Raw genomic sequence first — 22,436 nt, forward strand, 5'->3', positions numbered from 1 at the left:
ACTACTACTTCTGCTCTGCTCAATGGTCCAATTACTTCATTAATCTGTCATTATGGTTATTGTCAGACTAAGTGACAGCTCCACTAATCCATAAATCAGTGCACATATCATTCAACAGTACACCAAAAAGCACAACTGTGATTCCCACTGCACTCAAATCACAATAATACACAATGTGCTAAAACTGAAATCTTCAAACCTGTCATTTTGATCTTGTCCTTCATATACGTTGATAGTAAATGTTATCAGACATGACTGCTGCACCCTGCTGCTGACAGCTACTACAGTTTGACTTGAAACTGAAGTTTAATATAACTCAGTTAATAAGCAGACTAAGTTTACGTCATCAACCGTCACTCTTGTAGTGATGTTTCCGACAGTAATGATACTTTAGCTAGTATTCCTCAAGGGACTAGTTAAGTTCACAGTTCCTCATATTTGTGCAGCATTCCTCCTGAGCTCCTAATTAGATACGGTAACACTTAGCAAACTCAACGTCAGTAAGCTTAAGTCTGATTTTTTTCACATTCTGACATAAATAAAGAGTCAGAGCTCTTGCCTGGCCGTCTGTTATGGTTTACAAGAGCTTATCTGTCGCTAACGTTAGCTGGCTAATTAGCTTTTTGAGCTAAACATTCCTCGGTATCCCAATCACTGACGCAGTTAACGTACCTTCTCTACTTGGGGAGTGACAAATAAACACTCCAGTTATCCCAGGAGACGTTAAAATCCCACAAACTTCCCGTAGAACCGACCACGGTGTGAAACTTGCTTCCCACTCGTCAGGTTTGTCAGATAGTGGCGCTCCCGTCCCTCCTGTTCTTTCCTGACCGGTGTATAATCCACACAGCAACGCTCGCGCCCGTGGACTCACGCCTGCCCTCACAACTTTGGCAACTACCTTCAGTGCAAAGATCGTCTATTGTAGCGCTAGACGCGTCTTCATGATTTTTCCGGGACAAAAAAATCTTCACATGGAGCATGCGTCTACTTTTAAGTTGAAACAGTAACGACTTTGCGTTGAAGAGACTAAATCAGAGCTGGTACTTACACCGAAAAATAAATATTGCATTGACTGCACCTTCTAATGCAGCTATTATTGATGCATAGACTACTTCTTTTCAAATCATTTGTATTATTATCTTGAAATTCTGGTCTTAACACGAATGTATTATACTTCAGTACCCCGTTTATACTATGATTATATGTTGTGGCTTACAATATATATATTTTTTCTTAAGTTGTTTTCAATAGAATTTGTTGAGCTGCACGTTCTGCAAAGAAATCAGAGTGAGAGCTCTTGTTTTATTTTTGATCTATGATACGCGCCTTCAGGTGTTCGGGACGCAAACAGGAAATTAGTGCCCCCTAATGGTTATCCAACAAATATACATTCTATACACGTTCCGCTTGAAGTAATGCTTTTCATATAGGCGTGCTAAACCGCAGGTGCGCCTTAATGGGTTGTGAAACGTTTGACAGCGTTAGGCTAGCAGTTTGACCTGTATTACAATTTTTGGGATAAGATTTTTTTTTTTTTGGACAGTTACTGGCTTTGGGTTTAGCAAACGTACATAAGCCAATGTAATAAAGGGATTGCTATTTATAAGTTTTATCAACAAGATGGAAAAACTCTTCCGTGGCAAATAAACAAATTATGGTTGCTTTTAAGTCCCAAAGCAATGTGTTAATTTCATCTATCATTTCTACCTATGTGTTATGCTACATTTCTATTGCTTTGTTTTCTTGGTTATACTGACAAAAATTAGCCTCAATATTTAAATCTAGCAAAGCCTGTATATTCAAGTTAGTTACTCATGTAACTATGCCTTGCCTCTACATAAATAAAGAAAATAAACATATTATTTCTACTTATCAGGTTTAACCATGAATTCTGTTAACTTTGAGATGAATGACTTCTATTTTAGGGCGGCAGTGCCATTGCTCCAGCTTTAGGTTGTGAATCCTGGCTTTAAGGTTTTTTATTATTATTGTTTATTTATTTTTTTTATTTTTTTTTTACCCCTAAGCCTACCAAGTGTTAAAAAATGCCTGCATAAGCAGCATATTTATGGAGCTGATATAGTGCACATTCAATGTTATGTGATAGGAAAAGTTCTCCTTATTGTTGCAAAGTTGTAAACAGTTAACATCAAAAGTAAGGTTATGAAGGTCTTGGTGAGCATAAAATAAGAGGACAAAGATAAAAAAAAAATCTTTCTCATAATTATTTAATCACACATACATTTACATCATGCAATCAATCCAAAACTGTGATCTCATGAACTTCCCATCTCCGTCCATAACAGAGCCCTGCTATTTGTGCCCCAGTTCTCCAGGAATGATCCAGTACCTTGTCCACTGATGGATCCTCAAAACTGTCCATTTAAAATTGACCAACTATTACACAGTAATAAAAAAGTGGCTACACTTTGTTTTAATTTAGAATTAATGTAAAATTTCATTTCTGTAATCACCATGAATAACCTTTGTTGTCCCGATCAACTGTTTTACCCTCCCTGTTTCATTTCCAGTTTTTGGTGGAAGGTCAAAGGATGAACATTTTGAGGTCCATGCTGCAAGTCTGAGCTAATCTAGAAGATTACACAAAGGGATTACACCATCTTGATAGACACCAAACACTGTCCTGTCATAGATACAGGGGAGCTACACCTCCCAGCAACTTTTACAAAGTGATTATTATTACTTAATTTATGTGTCAACAAACAGTTCGATTTACACGGCTTTAAACTTCTTTTCCTCCAGTCAAAAGAGTCACATATGGAGTGTTTTTGTGAGTGCAGGTTTTGTGAAGAAGTGCTATCAAATTTAACGTTCCTGTTGCAAGATGGCAGGTGTTAGTATGACGTCCTATCAGTAGAGAGCCGAAATCCTGCCCCCACTTTGGAGCTACGTCTGCTCCACCAATTTGAGACACAAAATGTGTTTGAACCCATTTCTATTAAGCTGAAATGTCTTATTTGAATAATCCCAACTGCACGAGAACGCTTGACAGTTTACAAGTCAAGCCAGTACAGAAGATTTTACACTTCGAGTTTAGCTTTTTGGAAAAGGTAAACAAAAAAATGATGTCACTTGGTTAACTGATGAGACGCTAACAAAGAAGAGGGGCAGAACTTGACTCCATTTCTGTTTAAAGCACACCCTGATCACACCTGCCTGTTGACTGATATACAGTGTATTTTACAGTATATTGCACTTGCACAATATAGTAGTGTTCTCACACCAGGGTTACAATCTTCACAAGCTCTTTGCCAACGTACTGGGGCTTAATCACAGGGTTAAAACAAATGAACAAAAAAAAGAACAAGCCATCATGAGAAAATGAAAAAAAACAAAACAAAATAAAACAAAACACTAAAAATACAAGCAAGACAACAGAACACAAAATAAATCCTACACCCCTGACTAGATTTAGCTAAATAAACAGCTCCTCCAGACGATGACAGAAGATTGTTGTGCAATTTTAGACCCTGCTCTCCTGATTGGTTGATCAGCAGCAAAGGGTCTGACCCATCAACTGACACCCCCAGCCTGCAGCTCCCCCTTCAAATATGCATCTATGGAACAATGAGAGATACAGTACATAAACCCAGCAAAAAATACACATTGCTTTTCTGCAAATTTACAACCAAAGGGGCACGTATAATTACAGTGAGGTCCTAAATCTCTAAGAAACAACCAAAAAGGGTGTGAGAGAGGGGAAACAAAAAACAAAATCAAAGCGAGGCACCCTTGAAATCATGGTACGACAGGGTTTACACAACTAACCTTTAAAAACCAAACTTGACTCAGGAGATGAGTGAATGACAGCAACCCAGCTAGGACAGGACAAGCATTGTGTGTGTGCTATCTCAGTCTATGTGCTTCATGTGCAGACAGATATAAATAGCGTCCATTAACACAGCATCGTTGAGAGAAGTAAAAACAAGCACATTGAGCTACTTTGCATGAGCTGTGCTAAAAAAAGGTGGAAGTTTGTTGTGATAACCGGATCATTCTCTTCCTTCCTTCCTTTCTACATTCTTAGATTCCTTCTCATGAAGTCACCAATAAACGAGTATAGGTTTTATTTTAACTTAATGATAAAAACAATTGGCCTCCACAGGTATTGAGTTAAATACATCTACAGTACACTGTCGCACGTCTTGGCTTCTCAGTTCTAAATCCTTCTTTTTTAGCCGTTCCCCTCTTTCCGTACAGCTCTTTCTTTCTGCAGAGGATCATGTGCAGCAGTGCCAATTTTACATCTGTACAATACTGGGACAGAACAGTAGTGCTCGACGCCATCTAGTCAATTCAAAACCGTACGGTTTATATTTTTTTAAACATTTTTTTTCTTTTAAGAAGCATGTAAAATCTATTCAGAGAAAGTGTGGTTAACAACCAATAATAGTAATGAGAAATGTACAGAGGTTAGCCTAGAGGATCAAGCTATTTCTCGTGGTAGGGTCTCCTTTTCCTTTTTTTTGGTCTTTTTCATTTAAAGTTGTTTTTTTATTCCTTTTTGTAATTTTCGGCTCTTTCTACCGTTACATTCAGCTTGGCACAGTGCAGAACTACTCGCACGACGACGACAGATGACGACAGACTGTGCAAAACATAAAACCGAAGCAACACATTTTTGAGGTGCGCGCGGTTTTGCTCGCCGAGCCTGCGCTCAAGACTGCGTTTGGTTCGGTGGTAAGAATATTATTTTGCCTTTTTGTAAATTAAGTTTGTCTTTTTCTTGCTATTATATCCAGTAGGAGACAAAGAGATAAGTCATGATGAGAATTGTAGGGATGTGAGGGAGGGGGTGGAGGTGAGGGGGGTGGAGCTGTACAGGCCAGGAATATTTATATATATATATTTATAATTCAGAAACTCCTTCGTGGCTCCAAAGCAGCGACGAGGAGCCTGTTCGCTGTTATGGAATGACAGGATGTCGGGTGGGCAGGGGTGATATTGGCTTCTTCTTCAGTGGTGTCGTCCTTCGATACCACTGCTTTTCAGCTGTAGATGAACACAAAGAAAAGATGCTTTTGATAAATGGTAAAATTTCTGCCAGGAGATAGCTTATTTCAGTATCACTGTAAAATCTAAATTTACAGACTAAAACAGACGATAGCTACACAGGCATGTGTTGATTAAGTACCCCTACAGCAGCAAAATCTGCGGTGTCTGAGTAGAAGATCTTGGGTCTTTACTGTCAACATATCTGCTATGGTTAGTTCCTGCTTCCTGAAAAGAAAAGGGTGTGGCTGAACTTACTTCTTGTCTGGCTTGGCGCTGCCTCCGCCCCTGATGGAAACTGTCTGGCTGTTCTGGTAGAAGCCTCCTCCGCTGCGGTTGATGTTGGGGTGGGTGGGGGATGCAACTGGCTGCTGCCCAGGCCTGATGGGTTTGGCTGTGGGGAGAGAAAGAGAAGATTTAGGATTGATCTTTTCACATACATGCAAACGTTTGCAATATCAGTGGCTTTGGCTCTGTGTTAAAGAAAAAAAAAAACATTTTCCCTGTTATGTGTAAACTGGCCAAAATAGCATGAATAGCGTCCTTTCTCACCGATCTGGGCAGAGTGTCCCCTCCTGGCCATGTTCTTGGCCCTCACAGCCTCCTTGATGCGGTCAACCTCCTGCTGGTAGCGCTTGCGGTCCCGAGCGGCATTCTCCTTGGCCTCCTTCAGCGCAGACTCCAGGGCCTTGACCCGCTCAGCCGTAGCACGAAGACGCTTTTCCAGTTTAGGAAGCTCACAGCGCAAGTCTGCATTATCACGCACCAGCTGTGGGAGGAGGTGAGACAGTGAGGTTACTCAGGGCGATAAAAACCAAGCGTGAAGATTTTGGAGCACACTTTAGAAAGATGGTCAGGAGAAAAAAAGGACTGACCTGTTTGTGAACCTTGGTGAGCTGCTCAAGATTGTTCTCAAGAAAGGAAATTTTCTGCTTCTGAGCCGCACTCCCACCTGTGTCATCCGAGTCCATCTCAGCGCTCTGCATGACGAGGTAAGAAGACGATGAGCTTAAATAATGCACAGCATAATCCTGATATTGTGGGTCTTTATGGCAGATGTGAGTTTCTTTTTTCTAAGAGAGTATAAACATTTTATGGGAGAGACTTGCCTTCTTCACTCTGGTAGCCAAGTCCTGAACAAAGAGCTTCCTCAAGTTGTGCAGAGTCTGCAGCTCCTTGGCCTTGATAGAAAATAAGAACAAATAATTAAAACTAATTAAAAGAATGTTCTTTGGTTTTAATTATCAACACAGGAGCTCCCTTACAGTTAATACAAGCTGCCAAGAGGAAAACTTTATGGAAGACTCATAACTGAAGACTTTTATTTCTTTAATATATTTCTCTTCAGAATTTTACAAGCAGCACTGGATCCTGAGAAGCTGTAAACAACAAATCAACTAAACGATGCAACAATTACTCCTGCCAGGGGATGTAAACCCAACATGTTCTATGACTGAGATCCACAGTAAGTGCTTTTAACCGTTAATCAATTAGATTAACTTACCACTGTCTCCTCCAGACCCTTCAGGTCCTGCCTGGCCTGCTCCCTTCTGTCCTGCATCACCCTGAACGACAGAACAGGCCAGTTTAAAGAGACGTACATGCTGGTGATAAATGGCTCTTTGTGACCATCAAACAGATCAAACTGAGCCAGAGACTGTATCCTTGTGTTTGTGTGTGAGAAACATACGTGAGCTCATGCAGCTTGCGGCTTTTCTCCTGGTCGGTGGATTTGAGTTTCTCATGCTCCACTCTGAGCCTCTCCTGCTCCAGCATGATCTTCTGGTTCAGACTATCAATTAAGACAGTAGGTATTACTCCATTGTAGCAACATTGGTCATGATTAAAATTTGCCTGATTAAAAAATTAAATGTTTTTGTCAAAATCATGATAAAACATCTTACTCCTGCAGCTCAGTGATGAGTTTCTCCTTGTTGTCCAGCTCGTCTCTCAGGCTGCTGATCTGCTTCTGATGAGCTTCACGGTGGGAATGGATCTGCTTCTCCACAGCTTCCTGCAAACACAAAAACACACAATATGCAGGCAATTTGTTTGATACAATTTTACCAAGACAAAAGATTACTGAACAAGCGGTAACGAGAAAACATTTACTCACCTTGACTTCATTGGCAGTCTGGATCTCATTCTCTTTCTCCATTGCATGGACTTTCTCTGCAAGCATAAACAAAAAGATGTCATTCTAAACTGAACCAAAGCTAAACCCTATTTAGAAAGACTATAAAATATTTTCACTCCTAACTTATTTTGGATTCTTATCACAACATTCTTGGCATATTTGGGAAACTAAATTTTGCTAAAATGACAATCAAATTCGCTCTCTGAGAAAAATTCTCTTCAGTCTAAAAAGTTCTTCAAACCAAACCCCAGCAGGGAAATCAGATGGGCTAACTATGTCGAAGCTGGTCAGAGTTTCTGAGAGGCGTTTGAACTTTTAATCTTGAGTTTCTCTTAGAATTGACTGACTACTTCAGAAGTGTAATAATGACTAAAAGTGAATGCTGGTGTCACTGCATATCTCTCATCTTCATCCTCAAACAGTAACACACCCTGAGCGCTGAGCTTGACAAGCTCCTCATTGAGAGAGTCCACATTCTCCTCCAGCTGTCTCTTCTTCTGCTCCACATTCTGCAGGTACTCAGTCAGGGACTTGATCTTTGCTTCATGCTGGAGACAGGAGAGACATGAAGATTTTAAAAAAAGATTCTAAAACGATTTTTCTTTCTCCTCCAGTTCATGTTCTTATGGTTGTATGTACCTGTGAGATGCGCAGCTGGCAGGCAGCCAGCTCCTTCTCATTCTCGTCCATCTTCTTGTTGCTCTCAGACTGGGTGCTCTCCAGCTGCTTGCAGCGTTTCACCATCGTCTTCACCTCAGACTTCATCTTGCTGATGTAGAGACGAGCCACCGTGAACTCCTCATCTATCATGCCGCTGCCCCCCTCGTGTTGCTGGAGGGGAAGAAGTGGAAAGCTGATGAGCAAAACTACATGAGCACATGGAAGAGGGAGGCGAGTGAAAGTCCAACACAGCCTCCATCTTTCTCCACATTCTTCTCTGGCATTCTGCTGCATTGAATCTCAGTACCTTGATGTCGTTGCTGCCGACAGCGATGCCAATCTCAGCCAGGTCTTTGAGCAGTGAAGACATCATCTCTGTCACCCTCTTCTTCTGGTGGTTAGACATCTCCTTCAGTTTCTGGAGCTCAGAGTCCAGGGATGACAGGATGGACTGTGAATAGAGAAGAAAAACTTTCAGTCTTTTCCTTTGATGTGAGATAAAAGCAGCTTTGGAAAAGATGTTTTGAAAAAAATGTAGAGCACATCTTTTGCCTCTTCTGTTATTTACACAAATTTAAAATGAATTGAAGATCTTACTGATGCTGATCTACAAAATTAGCATCTACAACAGCAATGGCAATAATAAAATTGTCTATATTTTGTGAAAAAATGTGTGTTTTCTCCTCCTATGCAGAACAAAATAATTGTATTTAAAGTATTGTATAACTGAGGGACTACAACCAACTCTTTTTAATTTGAAAGGGGCTGGAGCAGCAGTCTAAGTGAGCATGTAAGCCAGTGTTCATGTTCTTTTTATCCCCACAGGCTGTCCTGGATTAATAATAGTGTTGCGTGTTTGTGTAAAGCACATTAGCATAGCCCAAATAAAGGACAAATAAAAAGGCGTGTGACCGAAATTAAAGTGTCACAGTGACTTTGCTGATATTTGTCCCCAGCTCACCGATTTCTGGCTCAGCTCCTCGCTGATAGCCTCAAACTCCTTTGTCTTATCCTCCACCTCCTGACTCTTCTGATCGTAGTTGACGGCCAGCTCCTCCAGAGCCTGCAGCACCTCCTTCACCTCGTCCTTGGAGGCTTCGTTCTCTGCCTGCAGGCGGTTCAGCTCTGCCTGGAGGTTCTCGTGGTCGCGGCGGGAAGAAGCTAGAAGCTGCAGTGAGGAAAAAAGTGTAATTGTAGTATGTGATTTAAATGCATTAGGGAAGCAGACTTTGTCTTGTTTTTGATTTGCATTTTAATTTGTTTATCAAACACACTAGCTGTCTTCCATGCTGACTAAGTTTCCAATTCAGTGAGAGTCAAAATAATGCAAAAAGTTCAGAAAAAAATCCTAGTTCAAAGAGTTACAACTCTGGATGGCAGCACTGAACTAGGTTAATGTCAGTATGGTCTCAAGCGTTGATAGAGTGTTTCTGGAGGCCTCTCTTTCCTCCACCTGCTAGACTTCCAGTACTCACCTCCTCCTGGTCCAGCATCTGCTGCTTCAGCTTCTCAGCCAGCTGGCTCTGTTGGTTGATTTCTTCATCCTGTGAAAAGCAGGACACAAATCAGCATCAGAGTTCAGACACAGTGTTGTGAGTGTGGCTGGAGATGTCTGGCCTGCTCCCTGGAGGACTACAACTACATCATATATTTGATGATAAAATTAAGACCTACTGTTTTAAGGTTTAAAAATTTATGATTTTTATTCTTTTTAGTCTCCATAACAAACTCTCGGGTCTCAGCTTTTTAATCCTTCTTACCTTATCATCCAGCTGTTTGTAAAGCTTAACCAGCTCAGCCTCGCACTTGTCTTTCTCCACGTCTGTGAGGCGAACACCCGGCATGTTGGGCGTGGTAGCAGGTTTGTCATTCAGTATGTTGTCCAAAGCCAGCACCTCTGCGTCGGCCTTCTCCTTGTCAAACTGCTCCTCCACCGGCACACTCTCACCTAAAGAAGGAGCAAATACACAAGAAATAGAAGACAAAGTTAAGAAAAGTCTTCAATGTAATATAATCATTACCTCCACCAAGGAGGTTATCTTTTTGTGAGAGTTTGTCTGTTTGTTTGTCTGTGAACAACATAGCTCAAAAAGTAACAAATGGATCTGGATGAAATCTTCAGGAAATGTTCAAATTGGCACAAGGCAGAAGTGATTCAATTTTGGAGGTGACTCAGATCACCGTCTGGATCCAGGAATTTTTAAAGGATTCTTTATCAATGTGAGATAGGGCTGTTTTCACCGTAAATAACTCTGCGATAAATGGTCGGATTGCTCTGCAAAACAATACAAGACAAGGTCACCATAATTTCTGACAGATGTAAAAGTACGATCCAGATCCTGGTAATATTCTGGATACTAAGATCCAGGAGCAGAGAGTCTGCTGAAAGGGAGTATAACATTAAGGTAAAGTAGGACTTAAGTGTTGTGTGACAATCACAATATGCTTGGTAGAAGTCTGCGCTCTCTGAGTGCTTTTCTAGTTCAAAGCTTTGTTTCTTCTTCCTAAACAATCTGTAAAGAGCATAAATGTATAAAACAGAAGTCATTAATGGAGTCTTTTTTCTAACCGTTCCTCCAGCGGTTCAGCTCATTCTCCAGCCAGGTCACGGTGTTCCTCAGGGTCTTATTCTTCTCCTTCTCCCTCTCATATTTCTGCTTCCACTGCTCTGCTGTAAGCTCGATGTTCACAGTGACAGTATTCTTGATGGTCTTTGCTCTAGATGCAGAAAAAACTCAGGTTTAATGATACCAAAATGTAACAGCAGTCATATGCATGGACTGTTTGACAACATATGAAAAATTAATTACAAATTCTAAAGAAAACACACAGAGCTGTACGGCTTGTTCTCCTTGTACTAACCTTTGTCCAAACATGAGGGTGGATTTGGTTTCGGATTCATTGTATGAGGAAGGCGAGCAGCAGATAACAATGGTGGTTCGACAGTTACCACCCAGAGAGTCCTGCAGGATACGGGTCATCTTGCTGTCTCGGTAGGGGATGTAGGCCTTTAGCATGTACATGGAACAAAAAAAGTAGAATGAATCAGGAAATTTTTGATTCTACACTGAAACTGCTAGGCAGAAGCAATCTGCTGTGACTCTTTAGACACCGCTACGCTTGCAGGGGAATGAGGCATCTCGGTACAATGGCTCATTTGTTTGAAACAATCACAAATATATCAGTGGCTGTCCGCCCCAGGTTGTTTACAGAGCGGAGAGGTCCTAAAACAAATGGATTGTTTATTAATGTGAAAACCACGAAATCGCTAAGGAGCAGCTCAAGGAAAACTTTGCTCGGAGGAGAATTTTATCGGCTGAAGATGTCTCTGCAGCACAAAGAACTTTTAGATGGTTGAAAACAGCTCTTAGATCTCACTAAGATGCTTGAAAAGATAGTTTTCCAGACACACACACCTGGCTCTGGGCAGTTACAGCTGGTTAACAGTGAAGTCATTTGTGTCTGCTACATTAACACTAATGTCTGTCATTTCAAAACACTCTGAAAACACCGAGTATAAAGTGATGCACACCACAAAAACCCTGCAACCGATGGTTCCCCATAATCACCATAAAAATGCAGACGCAGACTTAAGAAACAGGACCAGAGAGACATAAAGAGAGCAGAAACTGACCGTTCCTTCAGCCAGAGCAGAGATGACGTTTCCCAGTGATGACAGAGACTTGTTGATGTTCTTGGCTTCATCCAGCACAGCTCCCTCTGCTCCTGTTTTACTGACCTGAAAACCACAAAGACAGTAACCTGTAAGTGCTGTGCAGCTCAGAAAATACAAGACTAGACTATGATCTGAACTCAACCCAAGCAGACAGCTGGGGGGAGAAGTGGGTCATAAAACATCCGTTGATTCATTTACCTTTTCACTTCCAGCCAGATCCACAAGGTAAAGCTTGCCACTGAGCTTCTGCTCCGTCTGAGTGTTCTCCTGTTTGACGTTTATCAGGAAAATACTGTGACTCCTGGAGCTGTGCTCGTTCATGTCTGGAGGAGAGATCACAGGTGTGTCATGTTCGAAAAAACAGAATTGAAAAATACTACAGGTGACAGATTTGTGTTTTAAAACAACAGGATGGTATCTTACTTGTAACTGCTACATGTCTGTTTGATTTGCCTTCATCAATCGTGTCCATAACCTCCTCTGGGCTGCAGACGAATCTCTCAGTGCAGCCCTGCACAGAGAAAGCAGAGAAAGAGGTCAGATAACTGGAATTAACATATGTCATCAAAGGGGGACTTAACATGTGACAGGAGCTTTGATCTCACCTTGACATAGGGTACTCTGTTTTTGTCTTCATGCACTGACAAATTGGTCTTTGACACTGCAATGAAGAGGGAAAAAATACCATAAAAAACTCTTTATTCTTATCTTACATTTCACACTTTTACAAACAACAGCAAGCATCAGAAATCTGTGGGTTTGCAGCCGACACCACCTCCACCATGTTCTTTACACTGATGCTCATAAATTAACTTGGCATTTCTCAGGCTTTAAGTGGCACGTCTGTCAACCCTGACTGGTACAAATGAGATGAGAATTACGGTGTTCACTTAAGCATCACAGCCACTTACCATCCAACAGGTCCCGGATCTTGTCTAAGTAAATTTCAAAATATGAAACCTGAAAGTGAGAGAAGCACATGCATCATGTTGGAGTCAGGAAATCAAAAGATATACTGACACTTTAATAATATAACTTCTTTTTAAAATGGGATTTTTGTCTACATGCAAAAAACATGGAAACTTCATGAAATCTGAGGAGTTAAAACTTTTCTAGCTTTCTGTCAAGAATTGTGACAGGGTATATGCTAAAATCCTGAGGTTGATTTCAATACCTTTTTAAGACTTTTTCAAAAACCTTTAAAAAAGTTTTAAGACCTTATTGCACCTTTAGTTGTTGTTGGCATCCACTTTTTAACACTTGTAGTTTACATTTTTACAGAAATGATGTAAGTTAAGGAGGAATAAAGCTTGAAAGAACAAATGAAATCAAATCATTTTTTAAATTTAGGACATGTGCCGGAGATTGTGTGATTTGCTTTAATGTTGTATTTAATTTCTCTTTATGAAACTAGAAATGATGTTAATTTATAGCTGGTGTTTATACCGCTCACAATCCTTATTGTTGTATTTTATTGTAACTAGAGTCTTTTTGTATTTTTTTTTTTTTATTCTTTCTTATTTTTGTATTTTTCTATTGACTTCATCGATTTCTGCTGTTAACACAACAATTTTCCAGTTTGGGATCAATACAGTAACTCCATTCTTTTCTATTCTATTTTATTTTAGAACTTTATCGGCTGAATGTTTAACGTCCCAATCAGGGAACAGTTGCAAGGAGGAAAATAAATATTCATGGATATTTTTTGGGTCAAAGCTTGAATACCCATGAAACTTAAAACCCCATAAAACCACAATTAAGACTTTTTAAGGGCCTTAATTTTCCCAAAATTGATTTATCAACTTTTAATACTTTTTAAGACCCCGCGGACACCCTGTGTGATACTGAAGCAAATATAGTGAGATTTTAGGAAAATGCTTTGTCACAGTAAACTGAAAAGAGGATGTATGTGGCTTGTACCCACAGTTTCAGTTAGTCACTGTGCTGTTCAGTACTTTAAATCCTAGTTTGGGTCCGAGGCCTGAGCTAAGGACACTTTCTAGCAAAGCAAGAAGGTGTCCTTTAGACAAACTCTCTGATCAGCTGGTGTTTAAGTTTGCAGGACAGTTTTTCTGACTTCTTACTTTGATATGAAACTCCAGGTTTTCATCCATGGAATAGATATAGTTGAAGATGTCTTGCACTATCCTGGGGATGATGCCCATTGCATCTGTGTCATGGAGATGCCCCTGCAAGTAGAGAGCATGTCAAGGTGATGTAAATAATGCAAAGTGATCATTTCCAGCAAAAACACCATCTTTTAAAACACCGAGCACCTAAAGTCATCCTTACCTCCATGGTGTGTGTTTTGCCAGATGATGTCTGCCCATATGCAAAAATTGTTCCGTTGTATCCCTCGAGAACATCTTAAAGACAGAACGAACACGTCAGGTTTTCATGCTTCAGAGTTTCATCTCTGTTTTATGCCTCTAAAAACGATGTTCAGTGATAATAACCTCTGATCAAGTGGAGCCTCACCTTTAACAATCTTCTGGGCACAGGCGTTGTACACTTGCTCTTGTGTTGTACTTGACTGAAACACTCTGTCGAACATGTACGGTTTGCCCTGGAATGAGAGGAAAAGGGTGAATTAGTGAGTAAGTAGTACAACAAAAGCTATTATGTAACCTCATTAAGTATCATAATCCACAACATGCTTTGTAAACAAATCCGAGTAGTATTTTTCTGTTTCACCAACAGACAAAATAAATTCAACGCCAGGTTTCCTCCACAACACCTACTTAACACTAGACTAAATGTTGTCTCTTTCTTTGTTTATTTTTTTCCTATTTACATAAGATCTTTGACAGAAGGAGAGCTGTTGTTTACAAGCTCACTGCCTCCACTCCTGTGAGGTTTACTGGGGCTGAAACGAAGGGAACTTAGTGACTAAAGAACTACAAACTTTGTGTAAAAATCTATTTTGTTGGACTGATCATCCATCATCTTTGTGTTGTGTATTCTTGTAGGAACTTGAACACTAAATACAGTGAAGGCACTTATTAAGCCCTCACAGAGCTGTAATGCATTGTAGCTCAACACAGTGATGACAGCATTTTCTGACATTACCTCCATCACAACATCAAGAGACCAACCATCATCACTTTGACACTCATGACTGCCTCATCCCCAAAACTGGGTTATGTTAATAAACACTTTGTTTGTGCATCATGACATGTGTCACTCAAGTGATGACTGTAAGGAATAAGTGTTCTGCAGGATTTAAACTCCACCTTTTGCAATCAGCTTAACTCACATGAGACCAAGTTTGAGATGAGAGAAGAATAGAAAGCATCTACCATAACCAAGACAAGAGGTTCAGAGAAACTTCATGCAGTTTTCTTCTGGTTAATCTGCGAATGTTAGCTGTCCTTGTACGGATTATATCATCTCATTTAAACTCAAACAATTTCACCAACACATTAACAAACCAAAACCTGCTAAAGAGCCGACCTGTTTCAAACAAGCAGAGTGTGGCTGATTGTGATCTCCCACGGGCCCGTCCAAACTTCAAAGCACGACTCCATTGAGATAGCAATCAATAATGGGATTTAAGAAGGCAACCGCAGGCTAATAAAACTGATGCTACAAGCAATTCTGAGGTTCAGCTTGGATGGCTAGCCGTCTTTGGAGGCTTCTCGTCCCTGTTGACTCATCTTCTCTGCAGCGTGGCGGGTGGGGCTCTCATTGTGGTGTAGAAAGAGTTTAAGGATAAGACAGCCCTGTTTGCCGGTGATACCCCAGGTTACAAAACATGCATTCCTCAGTGGCAGTGGATTATTTATTGTCAGTGTGAACACCTGACAGAGCAAAAGGAGTGTTGGGAATGTTGCAAAGCAGCAGGTGTCACCTTGGAGACGCCACTGATTAAAGCTTTCTTGTTTACAACCTGTATTGCACAAAAACACGTTCATAACTCAACATGAAGGCGTATTCTGTCACTGTCTTTGCAGGAAATCTGCAGCACCTTTACCAGTACAAGAGATACTCTGACTACCAAAGCCAAGATGTCCTTAATTTGCACTCTACATCATAATCCTCCCTTCCTTCTGACTGTCACATCTAAAGCACAGCCCGGTGCAACACAGCCCTGCAAAATCTTAATACGTTGATAATTCACTCCAGTCAGCCGCATCCCGGCAATTAACCCTGCCCAGAACAAGAGCGCTGAGCCACTATCAGGCCCGGCAGGCGCTGTCAGCAAACAATGGCACAGCCCCAGTTTAAAGTCCTCATTGTTACTGCTGCCGCTGCCCTCGTTACCTACACTGGGGTCTAATGGGATTACTGGCTGAAAATGTAATTACAGAGGAAATTACGGAGTAATAATAAGTGCTGAGTCACATTCCTGCTTCTTGCTGGCATAGTTATGATACTAGCACAGCTTTTTTATTAAACACGTTCAAGGTTATTCCGAAGGATTGTGTGGTGATTATTTTTAAACGACAAATGTAATTTAACTGGGCAGGCGGTGAGAACAGGTCAGCTGTATTAATCTGTATTTCTTGAAACAGGTGTCAATTGCTCTTATGCACTGGGAGTCCTTTCACTTATCTCTCTAATCCCTTTCTTCCCCTTTTATCTCTCACGCACCTCCACCACTACAAGGTCTAAAAGTAGCTCAGCTGTGTTCTTCCGGGGCGTCCTGGGCTGCTGTATGCAAATAGGGGATGTAGCAGTGAAGTGAGGGAGGGGGTGACCTGATCTTTCACATGTAAAACTTACAGTGAAGTTCTGGAGACATGAATAATGATAAATGAAAACGTCCTCGGTAAGTTTGCCAGCCTCGATAAACTGACGTGCATTTATGTTTGTTGTCCTCCTCTCTTTCGACCAAAGAGGCTGGATGAGAAGATGGCTCGCTACGTCTATCTTTCCTAACATCGGGGTGCATAGGTTCTATAGCGGATTCAGCGGATTTATAGCAGAGTGAGCATCTGTCAAAAATGTGATCTTTGGGGTGAAGACGGGGCTGCTCCCACGTACACACGGAGAGAGCTGAAGCGAGCGTCCTGAGGGGTAAGGAGGAAACACACGCTAATATGAGTGATGGCACAAAAGATACGGTTCTTAAGCCGCCTGCCACAGTCCCAGTGTGGGAATATTTTGTTTTTTATCAGAATGAACAAAGTGTGAGCTCATGAACACCAACAAGCTGACATGTCGCATTTGTTTGAAAATAGTGGCGAAGAAGAAGAAGAAGAAGGGGAGGTGCAGCGGAGCCTTGTTCTTTGACAATCTGCTCTTACTGAGGCTTTTGGTCTGCAAAGTAAATAGACAAACAATTTAGGAACTGTATAAACTCCCTTTTATTTAGGCTATAGTTTTTATTGTTGTGTTTATTTTGGAGTTTCGTTTTTTTCTTTAGAGACAGGGTCTATGTTTTATTGTTTTTGATTAGTATTAATTATTTTCATTGACAAGTATTTTTTTTCTACAAGAGATTCCGTTTCATTTTCATTGTATTTTTTTTCTCTTTCTTGTTTGTTAAATTTATATTTTTTATTTAATTTATTTTACTTAAAAGATCCTGACCTTTTAATTACAGTTAAATACTCTTAAGAAATTAAAGTTTCTTGCTTTTGATATGGTGTACTCACTTTATTATCCCATTTATCATAATTACATCAATGAAAAAATGGGGAAAAAAATCAAAATAATATTGACAATAATATCGTTTATCGACAATAATATTTTGGAAAATTATCGTCTAGCAAAACTTGTTATCGTGACAGGCCTACCTGCTGCACACTCATACTACACTTGCAAACCTAAACGGTGACAACACCTGTAGACCTCAGGAGGAAATGTCACCCTCTGCTTCCAACAAAATGAATGTACTGGCTTTAACTCTGGCATGTGTGCTTGTGCAATAAAATACATAATTAAATGTGATGTGAATAACTCATGAGACCATGTTGGTTGCTACAAGTCTGTGTATCACCTGCCTGTAAGCGCACTCTGAATGCTTCTGCTACAGACTGGATCAATGTACTGCTGTTCTTGGCAGCACCTCGGCCTGCTTGTTGTTCCTCTTTGCATGTATACTGTATGTGGATGGCCGGAAAAGTGGGTGTGCCAAGGAATGTGCCAGTTTTAGAGCTTCAATTGAGTTGCTAAGTGCTTTCTCAGGGGGTGTAGGAGATGGTGTGCTTCTGTTTCAAAAACAAAGACCACAGACAAAATGTGCAGTAGCTCAATCGTTACATCATAAAATTTAAAATCTGCTTTTTAAATGTGAAAAATGTGTCTGTTACCTCATTGGTGAGATTTTTACCTACCATCATGCAGATTACACAGTACATTTGCTAAATTTATAAAGGAACATTTTGTTTTTGTCATCTTTCATATCCCCAACCTGATCCAGCCTGAGGCCAGAATCAATGCCTTAGACACTGCATTAGTCTGGCACAACTCACTGTGGTATTTTTGTTCCCAGTATTGGAATATATTAACCAGACAAAGATGGAAATGTCACCTGTCAATATCCTGCAGACTATCACCAGTGTACGCCTTGATAAATCTGCCCGTTATGTATTTTTACGTTACGCTGTGAGGTCAGCTTCTTAACTGTTGCAGCTTTAGCATAAAACAGGGTCTGGTCCACGCCCTAGAATGTTTCAAAATGGATTAAAAAAATACGAGCTAAGTGAGTCAGTCACCCTGGATAAGAGCATCTGCAAAACAAAGTACATCACCATAATAATTACCCTCCCCACCCAGAGAGATTGCCCAGCACCCAGCCAACTGCCTGCTCTGATTGGTCAAACAGCTGGTTACCAGGAGAGACACGCTGGGGGATTACCCAGGAGGCCTGTGCTGCTGCTGATGGGTACTGTAAGTGGTGTTCTTCGACAAGCAGGAGCATCGGACAGCGTTACTAGACTTTCTGGCTTGCAACACTTGTGTCCTTCACAATGTGCACTGCTATTCTGGCACTATGACTGGCACTCTGAGTTGGGCAGGGCCACATTGTGCCCGTGAAGTCCATACAGTACAACTGTACATTTGCTATTAGCTAAAGGCCTTAAGTCTGTGTCAGCAAAAGACCTCAAAAAGTAACCACAGCCACAACAGTCTCCTCTGTTCTGTGGCACAAAATGAATCGTCCTGTTGTGCTCATCACCTACTATTAGTTACTCAAGTCAAAGAGGATGTGATTCATAACTTCTGAGCCAAAACTTCATGAATGGAATTCATGATCAGTTTCGATTGCCTTGTAAACTCTCATAAAGTAGTGGTGAAAAACACCAAAGTCCACAAAGAAAACCACATTCTGTTGCTCAGGGGGCCTAATGTTTAACCTTGATGGTTTGTCAAGTGATGTGCCATAAGATTATAAACATCTACCATGTTAAAACTTGACATGTAAGCCTGGCTTTAATGCAGCCTTTATGTTCCCTAATTATGAAGGCCAATCCTTTCCTTTTGTGCACGTTATGGTTCAGAAACATGCAATAGCATGAATTCAGGCTGTGCAAACAGTGTCTTTTTAAGACACACAGTGCAGGACTATGCTGTGAAAGCGTACAGTGACAACGCCTGAAGTGCACAGCAGTTGTAAAATAACCTCTAGGTAAATTCTTTGTTGATTCAGAGGAAGAGTGGTAGTATGGCTTTGCATCAGTTAAGGCATTTCCTTCTTTTTTCAGAGTGGAAATTGTTGACAATATCCTTATCAGGGGGAGGGGTGTGTATCACCAGAGGACTAAATTAACTGTAAACCTTGGCTTGACTCCAAAGTGAAATCTTAATTAAAAAGAAAGAAAATAAATGAGCCTTCTATCTGATGTAAATAAAATAAGGTAAAAACCATATCCTGCCTCTCCTCTGAGTCCAAAGAAAGCAATAGTAGTGGCAACTGTTGGACTATGGTGATGTCTTGTATATGCGTTACACTTCGCAGGATACATGCTGACAACACTGCATCATGGAGCGCTGGGGTTCATCATCACTTAAAAGCCATCACTCATGACTGTTTGTCATATGAGTGTGCTGGTTGATCTTCTTCGTCTGCACGTGGCCTAAAGTGCTGATACTTTCTCATTTGCATGTCATTTTTATGTCTGCTTCCCTTACACCTCCTGACCTACATCAGACAGAAGTGTACATGAAAATATCCCAGGATCTTTTCTTACTGTCTGTTCCAAAGGTCAGAAATGAACTGGGGAAAAGGTGTTTAGTTTACAGCTTCACTGAACAGTAAAAAATACCAGTACAATTATGAATACAAGACCTGAAGCTAAATGAAACGGTCTGGCTAAGTGATTCAAAGGTTATTTTCACACTATTTGGAGGCAGGCAGTTATTATGTTTGAATTTATGGCTGCTTATTAACATTCAGACACTTTAACTTAGATATTTGTATTCTCTGGGAGTAGGATTATTTGTGAAAGAAAGGTTTATCAAGTCATTACATGCAGAATAAAAAGTGACCTGTCATCGCTGAGGGCTAGATGGTCCGTTCATTATTTGACATTTCTATTGCAGCAGAGGCAAATTTAATGTTATCATTGTCTACATTTCCCATGCAAAACTGGGAACATATGTTTACTCTGTTACAGTTTCTATATGCTTGGTACTTCCAGATTGGTCTAGAAAAGGTTTAGTTGTTCAACCAGCTGGTCAGCTAACTAATGTTAGCTATAATTAAACGACAGTATTAAACTAGCCAGCTAGCCAAGGCCGGCTAATCTGTCAACTACCAGCTGGCCTAGCCTGCTAGCCAACAGTCTGTTAGCCACTATTAAATCAAAGCTGGCTTACGCTTTGTGCTGACTGATCACAATTAATACCTTTAACATTACAGATGCACAGCTACTCTACAGTCAATGTTGAAACAAAAACACAGTGGAGATATCGTGCAGGGTTTGAAAGCTAACGCTGTCGACATTTTAACCCATACCAGCCAATGTGTGTTTGTGGCTTTGTTGAATGACAGCTCGCTAGCAATGACAGGGCATCTGCGAATACAGATATTGCCCAGCAACAGCATAAAGTCTGGCTTTTTGAAACGTGGAGTTGTCAAGTGAAGCCACCTGTCTAGAAGCTACACACCTAAAGTGCAGTAATTTAAGTGACATTGGCTGTTCTTGTGGTGTTTGCTGCGGGCCAGCGGAGGAACGACGCAGCGGTGAACAGGTCAGCTAACGTTAGCTCGTAAGCTAAGGTGCTAACAAGCGTAGCTATGAGACAATCAAAAATGGCGTAAAGCTGACCGTGCCTTAAGGCTATGTCATACAGGTAAGCACACAAAAATACTCACCGATATTACAACAGTGTCTTCCCCTTGGAACTTGGGAATGTATTTATCGCCTCTGGTCACCTCCGAGCTGTTCAGGGGCCTAAAACGGCACATCACTTTGATGGTGCACTCCGCCGGGTCGGCCATCTTCCACGGTTTACGAATGGAAATTCACCAATAAAAATATCAGTATACTCTGAATCCTAGGGCCGGCCGTTTGGGGCGAAAAGGGAGGCCGAGCCCCTCTGTCCCAATCTGTGGTTCTCGAGGAGTCGATTATCTGTGGAGCATTTAGCAAAAGTCCTTGTTTTCCTCTCAATCACTTCCCTCTCCTGTTAGGAAGCCATGATACCGGTGGATCAGCGGCTGGCCACCTCACCCCTCCTGCTGCTGTGGATGTGGTTCACAATGACGTCAGCCCGGCGCTCCCCTCTTCTCCCTGTGTTGTTGTAATGAAACACTCAATTGTGAATGTAAGTGGGCATCCACTGAAACACACACATCACCCCTTGGATATAGAGGGAAAGTGGGACTGTCTGCCCTCGGCTGCAACAGAGGACAGAATATTATGAAGGTGTCTCTATGGCTGCCCTGCTTTTAATGTCAGGTGGAAAAATATGACTAGTCTTGAACTGATCTGACTGTAGTTTTAATGTTGAAAAGAAGTGTAAATAAGGATCTTTTTGATTTATGTATATATGTATGAAAGTCATTCAAACATGTGTATCCAAGAGTCTACCAAGTAAAACATTTAGACTGATGTGCACCAGAACGTAGCTCATTGTAATAATTAGTCTTTACAATGTACTTAACTTAAACTAAAAGCACACAGCCCTCAAGTACAAATAGTTTGTTGTTACAACTTCACTGTGCACACAAGATAATATCTTTTCATCTGCGCAAAGAATCAAAAGTATCTACTTATAAAGATAATTGTTACACCTTTAAAGATAATAAAGTGATGATATCTTGTGTGCAGAGGATAACGACCTTTTCTCACAAGATAACTAAATTATGTACACAAGATAAAAAATCTGCATTCTGTAGAGAGCGACTTTTTTAGATTAAATATTGTTTGCTATTTTTAACTGGTAAAGAAACAGCCTGAAATCAAACTAATGCTTCTCATGTTTTAGTGTTTTTACGGTTTGTTTTAGTTTTTTATTAATTGTTTCATTGTTTTAAATTATTTCTAAAACAATGTCACAATTATTTTACTACGAGCACCTTTGTTTTAATGATTTATTTGTTTTATTTACTTATTTATTCCTGTACTACTTTTATGTACAGCACTCTGTTTCAACTGAGGTTGTTTTAAAGTGCTTTATAAATAAAGTTGAGTTGAGTTGAGTTGAGTTCTTTGTGACCTGAAAATGCAAAACTGACCAGAGAGTGAGAAGATTAATTCTGTCTTCTTTTTTTTAGCAATACCTACCAGAGCCAGGTAGGTGTCAGATAAGTGATAATCAACTTTGTACTGTTTTCCTTTAATGTTTTAATGGAAGAGATTATTGTAGATTAACGCATAACCCTGCCAAATGCTGAGATATCATTTATTTATTTATCTTTTAAGAAAGAGTGTATTTATTGTTTTCTTTAATATATGTAAGAGTCAAAAGAAATTGAGAGTTCCTTGCAGGACCTTTAGCAGGTCAAATGATTAGATTTCATTCATCAGAACTTGCATAAGTATGGAAAAATCA

At 40.5% G+C, this 22,436-nt stretch overlaps 2 protein-coding genes across 5 annotated transcripts in view; both read right to left on the minus strand.

Annotated features, from left to right (window-relative positions):
- The window catches only part of LOC141804442 (rho GTPase-activating protein 12-like), a 60,894-nt gene extending 60,006 nt beyond the window's left edge, over positions 1 to 888 (minus strand). For all 4 annotated transcript variants that reach the window (XM_074688867.1, XM_074688866.1, XM_074688865.1 and 1 more), the window contains exon 1: positions 673 to 888. The gene's annotated coding sequence lies outside the window, so the exon portion shown is untranslated. The remainder of the gene's footprint in view (positions 1 to 672) is intronic.
- Positions 889 to 2,215: 1,327 nt separating this feature from the next.
- Positions 2,216 to 21,176, minus strand: LOC141804069 (kinesin-1 heavy chain). The gene is made up of 26 exons (XM_074688314.1): positions 20,755 to 21,176; positions 13,968 to 14,055; positions 13,782 to 13,855; positions 13,574 to 13,678; positions 12,401 to 12,449; positions 12,095 to 12,150; positions 11,913 to 12,000; positions 11,688 to 11,812; positions 11,448 to 11,552; positions 10,676 to 10,821; positions 10,383 to 10,531; positions 9,574 to 9,761; positions 9,289 to 9,357; positions 8,775 to 8,981; positions 8,121 to 8,264; positions 7,793 to 7,984; positions 7,584 to 7,701; positions 7,133 to 7,188; positions 6,921 to 7,030; positions 6,707 to 6,808; positions 6,521 to 6,581; positions 6,126 to 6,197; positions 5,892 to 5,996; positions 5,569 to 5,785; positions 5,275 to 5,410; positions 2,216 to 5,016 (listed from the first exon to the last, which is right to left on the minus strand). The coding sequence occupies exons 1-26, from the start codon at positions 20,878 to 20,880 to the stop codon at positions 5,013 to 5,015; spliced, it is 2,892 nt and encodes a 963-aa protein (XP_074544415.1). The 5' UTR covers positions 20,881 to 21,176; the 3' UTR covers positions 2,216 to 5,012.
- Positions 21,177 to 22,436: the final 1,260 nt, after the last annotated feature.

This window comes from Halichoeres trimaculatus, unplaced genomic scaffold (assembly GCF_033239565.1).
Source record: "Halichoeres trimaculatus isolate MK-OKI-2021-1 unplaced genomic scaffold, fHalTri1.1 fHalTri1_scaffold_15, whole genome shotgun sequence".
Lineage (NCBI taxonomy): Eukaryota > Metazoa > Chordata > Actinopteri > Labriformes > Labridae > Halichoeres > Halichoeres trimaculatus.